A 7227-nucleotide genomic window follows, 5' to 3' on the forward strand; every position below is an offset into this window, starting at 1 on the left:
TACTTTCTTAGCACGCATATTATGAATTTAGCATTCGACCATCAATGTACGTTTAGCTATGAACGAGTTGTTCGCCTTTGATCAAAGATACAGAGGTAGGCTTTAAGTGGTTTTCACGTCATGTGTCGCTTCCGTTCAGCAATGTCAAGTGGGGATAGAAACACTCATCACGACAGACAAATCCCTGAGCTAAAATGTTGAAGGAAATGTATCTGTGGTCTCAAAAATGTGTTTAAGTGATTGAAAGGTGGGTAACCCTAACTGGCAAATGTTCAAAGTGGAATATCTTCAAAACCTGAAATTGTTTAAACGGACTAAAAGTAACTTAATTTCCACAATGTTTGAAAATCTGCACGAACGAACATGCAATAGGTATATTTACGTACTTTCTACAAGGATTCAATTCTAGTGCTTACTCATACATGCTTTGCAAAGAGTTCTAGAGTTCTATTTTTTTTTTTAAATCGTACTATCATTTAAAATAATATGTCATCATAACGATCAACAGACAAGTAAAGGCTGAGCTTCCTCTCTGGAAATTTCAGACAAGAAGACAAAAATGCATTTTAAGATGATTTAAGTACATTATGAGCAAACATATATTATGTAACGCGACAGTAGGCTAAAGCCTAATGTATAAACATTATAACTGTGAGACAGACTAATACTCCTAGGGTAGCTTTATATTGAACCACGGCATTGGACAAAATCGGGTGTCATGACAACGATCCGTGCTATCATGACATTACCTGACACGCCGACCCATGGTTTAGTTTCTGGATAGCTACTGAAGTCAAGAAGATTGTTTCGCTGGTGTATCGAGTTACGTGCAATGTAAGATATGGAACAACCTTACACTGAATAAAAACTGATAAGCTGAATGTTACCTAATGTAACACAGAGTGTGAATTAAATCCTATGTTCCATTTGTTTAGTTTGGTTGGTTTTGGTAGTTTTGGTTGGGTGTGGGGTTTAGGTGTGTGTGAAAAAACAAAGTTGGCATCGGGCGATCTGTCACCTAGCGAAGATTACTTGAATTTACATCAAACACCCAAACTGCAGCATTAGAATTACGCAGGAACCGTATGTCCTATGACACATAATACGGGTAGAATTGACCTTGTCGAAAGAGGCGACTAAGTTAATCGGGTGGTCATGACCGCCTACTTGGTTGACACGTCATCGTTTCTCAACTGCGTAGAACGATGCCCATGATGTGATCACTGGATTGTCTGGTCCAGACTCAACTGTTTACAGCAGCCGCCATACAGCTGGAATATTGCTGACTGCAGCGCTAAACAACAAACCAACCAACCAAACCAACCTTCAGTCATTTCTATAAAGCTGATTGTTGACAAGTTGTTGGATCACTACAGTGACAACGATGTTGCAAACAACAAAACACAAACGTGACGATCAATGGAGTCATCTATTACTTACGCTCAGTACACAAAATGATACATAAAATGCCATTTTTGAAATTGATTATGTACATCACAATCGATCAACTGAACCACCTGTTCTCTCTTATGCACGTACGTCATTGAAGTCACATGTGTTGCACACAACGTTCCGCTGGCATCGGTGTAGGTCAGTTGACTGTCTGAGTTAATGGCCCATTTCGGCCAAGTCACGCCTCGAGCCACACAAGGACATTCCATCAGTTTCAACACCCTCGACCCTTTATCATATCCAACACATGCACTTTCATATAACATCCGACCCGATTCATCTATAGTAAACGTGTTCTCTGGAATAATCCTAAACCTAAAACACAAAGGTGTGACACCGATATAGCCATCTTTCATCACATAGAAACATCCTGCTGTCTGATGATTTGTCACCTCCCCAAAGAAGCGAGCATCCCGTGTTGGAATCTTGATCTCTGGCATAATGTGCTTCAGGAACCAACTGAAGTCTTTGCACTTCAAGCGTCGTCTCAGTTGACGTCGTTCCTCAATTGACGCCAACTCCGCTTCATTGAACACGGGGACTTGGCCGTTGAGGTCTCTGGATGTTGCATAAACAATGTCCTTATATTCGTCCATCCAGATCTCGGCAACTCGGAGCAGATTCCTGGCCAGGATGTACCCTTTACCCTTGGGACCATAGCTGTATTTATTGCTTTTGAAAACGTGACCTACTTTCGAGCACGGTATCGTTTCCACTCTGCCTCCACTTGTCCATACCTTGAAGGACAAATCAAAATGCTCCCCGCCCCATATTTGGAGTCCTGGATCAAACCCACCTATTGAGTTGAAATATTTTCTGTTTATAGCTATGGCGCAGCCAACTAGAACAGGCGTTGGAATTGGGTCAAGTCGTGAGGTCTGCATCTGATAAACATATGGCGGTATAAACATCCAGGCATACCTGCATGAGGAAGATAGCATTGTGTTAAAATCAAGCGCAAGGGATCCCTGAAAGTCCGGATCCCGTTAGTATCGAACCAAAAAGTAAAATAAACCCTTCCCGTAATCAGTGAGTGAGTGAGTGTGTGGTTTCACGCCGTTATTAGCAATATTCCAGCAATATCACGTCGGGGGACACCAGAAATGTGCTTCACACATTGTACCCATGTAGGGAATCGAACCCGGGTCTTCGGCGTGACGAGCGGACGCTTTTATCATTAGGCTACCTAACCGCCCCTTTCCGTAATCAAGAAAACATGGCTTTAATACAGATCTGTGATGCTCTGTATGTATTATTGTCCTTTGTGTACAGACATTATACAGTATAAATGGTTGCTTATTTTTTTGCTCTTGTCACTCTATGGCTGATACACTAGGTTGTGAATTTAAAATATAACTCACTCACTCGATCATTCATGGTGCTGGGAACCTGACATAAGGATCTGTGCCATGTGAGTTAGTGAATGTTAGTAAAGTATATGGTTTCACGTCTTCATAAGCAACATTCTCGCAACACACCCGATATTCAATTAAGAGAACATAATATTTATTGTTAATTGAATCATCATATCATTTTTAGCAAAATGAACATGTATCGTGAAGGAGTTGGGTTTAACGTTTTGAATCTGCTCCAGTTATATCACTGCGTGTCAGCTAAAAATGAGAGGAAAGCCCGAGGTAATGCAAGTCTTAAACTTCAGTGACAACCCTGAGCACAGTAACGGTGCTAGAAACGAACGGTGACAGACTGGATTCGAGTGAGTGAGTGAGTGAGTTTAGTTTTACCCAGCAATATTCCAGTAATGTCTTATGTATTACATGTAGAAAAAAACACACGCATATCGCGTTACATTCGCAAAGCAATGACGAAGAGTGAATTTGTCCAATTAGTGTTTGAATGGATTGGTTATTTGGTTTTTTAAGGCCACACTCAGCAGTATTCCAGCTATAGGGCGGCGGTCTGTAAATAATCGAGTCTGGACCAGACGATCCAATGATCAACTGCATGAGCATCGATCGACGAAATTGGGATATAATGACATGACTAGATTCGAACACAGAATCATGTTTCCAAGACAGTGAGTGAGTGAGTTTAGTTTTACGCTGCTTTTAGCAATATTCCAGCAATATCAATGCGAGGGACACCAGAAATGGGCTTCACACATTGTACCCATGTGGGGAATCGAACCCGGGTCTTCGGCGTGACAAGCGAACGCTTTAACCACTAGGCTACCCCACCTCCCTGTCCAAGAGACACAACTCTGCCAGACAAATTCCTTTGACCACTGGACAACCCGTGCCCTCTGTACAAGTATCTGTTACTTAAACGGCTTTATGCAATACATTATGGCATGATACACTATGATATACATATTAATTATACTATCATGATCACGCTCTCTTATTTAGCAACAGACTTTAAATATCTTTCTTACCTCATGTCCCAACCAAATCCTCCTCTAAAGGCAACAGTATGACCAGTCTCGATATCAAAGGTGTCACCGTCGATTCCGGGCACATCCGGTTGTACAACGATAGCTGATTGGCTGTTGATTCTGTCAAGAAGAGGCTCCGCCCAACCAGTGCACACTTCCATATGGGCGTCAAGGAAAACAACCACGTCTCCCCTGGCAACATCAGCGCCATGTAACCTTGACATTACAAGACCCTCGCGACCATTGTTCCGCAATATTTTAATTCGAGGGTCAAGAATCCGAAAATAATCGTCCAAATCTTTGCCTAAATAAGAAAACGTACTGTTATCGTCCACCAGAATAATGTCTTTCAGCAGCTGATTAGGAGTGCGCAACAGTATCGCAAACACGTGGCGCACGAGAGTAGACAGAGCCTCGTTGTGGACTGGCGTTACCACGGAAACTGTCGGTAGAGCTGAGTAGTTGAATGTGGCGTCCTTACACTGCTGTGATCTTCTGTCGGGGATGTCCCTGTCGAAGGGAACTTCCTCGCTGCGGGTGACGTTGAAACCGTAATAGTCATCTCCTGGACGCGAGTGGAAGCTCATAATATTTTGTATGGTGACGTCAAGGCGAGTCATCTTCTCTGGGTCGATGACAAATTTCTCAAAAGTCCCTGTCTGTCTTTTCGATGTCGGTTTGAAGAGAAGCTTGTTACCTTTCCTGAAATGTAACACAACCAAGAATGACACCCGCACACACAAAAACAAGTTCGCCCACTTTTATTCTGCCTTCAATTCGTGTTTCTTAAAACGTGCTTTGCTGATTTCAACTACGTCGATGCCAAAACATACACAGGCTAATTCATTATAGAAGACCAAATTCATTACCCACAATAACTTGTGAATATTATTGCGGACCTGAAAGTCCCGCAAAGTCAGCTAACCCGTAAATAGTCGAATCGAGATGTCGAGATGTCCTATGTATTTTATGTTACAAATTATAATTAACGCAAAGCATTTTACCTCCGTGTCTAAGCGTTTTTGAAATTAGTATCGAAATATAACTGGACAGTTAGCCATCTCGTACATCAGCCTTACTCAATGACAAAAGTACATATCGCGAGAGTATTGGTGTTTCAATATGTGACAAATGTCGAGATTGAACCCACAATGATAAATGCAAAACGAAGCAAATGAACAAATGAAATAAGCAAAATCAACCTTTTAAAGTCCATTTTCATCCGTTCATGCCGTGTGTGAGACGAAAGCGCTGGTTGGGGTATCGGATCTGGTAATGGGTTTCTGGAGTTCGCTGATTCCGTCACCACCCTCTTCTCAGCCCCACCCTCTTCTTCCAAGGGTCTGTACATACCGGTCAGCACGACGAGAAGAAGAATGGTGTGGAGGAAGAACCAGGTCACCACAGCCAGTGTCCACAGCATCACCTTCTTCCTCTGTCCCATCTTCACGTGAGAGTTACCTGGGAAGCTCTGGTACCTGGATGCAAACGATACACATCTTAACTGAAATTATGGTCCTTAGATAGATGTGGCTGTTGATTACCGCTGTATTTGTTAGCATTATTGAGTGCGTGCGTGTGCGTGTGCGTGTGTAGGCGGGACATGCATATGCGTTTGTGGTGCGTTTTGTGAGTATGTGTGTAAACCTAAGTGTCAAGCAAACACGCTATATCGATCTAAGGGGCGTAACCCTTCTACAGTCAGTACGTGAATGAGTGAGTGAATATGGTTTTACGCCGCTTTAGCAATATTATAGCAATATTACGGCGGGGGACACAGAAATGAACTCCTATACAGGTAACACACCAAAACAAGACATGATAACAGTTTAATTTGTGTTAATGTATACTGGCTGTCACAGTTGTTTTATCACGGGGAAAGTGAAGGCCTACTTTTTTTAAGTAAAAAGCGAATGGTCTGAAGAAGAATTTCTTGACCCTAATCCCAGTGAAGAAACTACGAAGCTGGAAAATCCGTCAGCGGCGCAAAAGCGGCAGTATATTCAAAGCGGGTCCAGATCTACGTGTGTTAACGTCGACAACACACGTCGGCCCACACGTCCTAACCTGGCCGCTTCCGTCCCGGCCGTAATGCCCAGTCCTTCCACTTTTACTGTCCATGTATCCCACATAAAACGTGGCATGTCAGATCGTTTCCAAATTGGGAATAGTAGGGTGGTTATCAACAATTATTTCCGTGAATAAAGTTAGCGGCGACTAAACTTAGCGAGTTCACGGCTTGCATTTGGGCGAGTCGATTGTCATACAGTAGGGGAGATCAATAATTCGCTTGAGAAATATCAAATAATTGTACTTGCTTACGGTATAGACTGTATTTTGTTTTATTTATGTATGCTACTTGTTACAAATACAAGCATACTGGTTCCTGAAATATAGCATTTATGTTGTTGAAAATTTCTTTTTTTGTTCATTACACCTGTCCCTCAACGGGACGATTCCAAGCGATTTCCAGGAAAAAGGTCACTTTGCGCCTTGTGTTCTTGCGCGCCAAACAGTTCGGTTTTAAAACGCTTATCAGTCGTGCTAGAACGAAGATAAAGCTAAATGTTTAATTTAAACCTCACGCTAACGCGTTCGGTTTTGAAATTACATTTAGCGGTCTTAAATCAACGATAAAGGACCGCAAAATTGAAAACAGAGTAGCTTTATCTTCTAATTCAAATCTCAGAATTTTATTCAACTTAGGGTAAAATTTGTTTAACAAACGGTTAATTTCAAATCGCTATTATTGGTTTGTATTACAGGGGGGTATGCACATTAGATGAAACACAGAGAACAAGCTGGTTTAAGTTAACGTTCATCACGTACCGCACGTGCCTTTGTTTCACTGTTCCATCTACTGCGCTTACCCCCTTGTAATACAAACCAATAATAGCGATTTGAATCCATGATCGTTTGTTAAACAACTTTTATCCTAAGTTGAATAAAATTTTGATATTTAAATGTTCATTTGGCAAGGTAAAATTCTGAGGATTCGCAATCTTAATTTCACTAAATTTGATTTACTTTTTTGTTGAAAGTGAAATTCATCGGTACGTTTTCACTGCAAACAGACTATAACTCGCGATGCACTACTGTAACTGACATACGTAATGATAAGCACGTACCTGTGAGTGGACATACCTGCGTGCTGCTGTGTGTTATCTGTGGGGAAACGTCCACTGCGACAGAGATGACCGTGACAACTCGCCGCAATCACTCTCGCCATATCACAGCTGTCACGGTGACCCAGCTTATCTGCGTGATCGTCGACACTGGAAGGTGTGTATTTCAATCTTCCAATTGCTCGCGTGGTGCACGTGCTGCACGATATTAATCTCCCGTGAGCTGGAGCAGTGTTTGATGACGGCCAATGAGAC

At 42.1% G+C, this 7227-nt stretch overlaps 1 protein-coding gene across 2 annotated transcripts; it reads right to left on the reverse strand.

The window, feature by feature from the left end:
- Window positions 1-1410: 1410 nt before the first annotated feature.
- Window positions 1411-7140, reverse strand: LOC124266414 (polypeptide N-acetylgalactosaminyltransferase 13-like). 2 transcript variants are annotated; one of them, XM_046701220.1, is made up of 4 exons: window positions 6976-7140; window positions 5050-5325; window positions 3848-4549; window positions 1411-2373 (listed from the first exon to the last, which is right to left on the reverse strand). In XM_046701220.1, the coding sequence occupies exons 1-4, from the start codon at window positions 7074-7076 to the stop codon at window positions 1443-1445; spliced, it is 2010 nt and encodes a 669-aa protein (XP_046557176.1). In that variant the 5' UTR covers window positions 7077-7140; the 3' UTR covers window positions 1411-1442. The 2 variants fall into 2 exon arrangements, with proteins under 2 accessions (XP_046557176.1, XP_046557177.1); XM_046701221.1 differs by having other exon boundaries at window positions 6992-7121.
- Window positions 7141-7227: the final 87 nt, after the last annotated feature.

The sequence above is a fragment of the Haliotis rubra genome, unplaced genomic scaffold (assembly GCF_003918875.1).
Source record: "Haliotis rubra isolate DU_JTF1 unplaced genomic scaffold, ASM391887v1 Scf1255, whole genome shotgun sequence".
NCBI classification, from domain to species: domain Eukaryota; kingdom Metazoa; phylum Mollusca; class Gastropoda; order Lepetellida; family Haliotidae; genus Haliotis; species Haliotis rubra.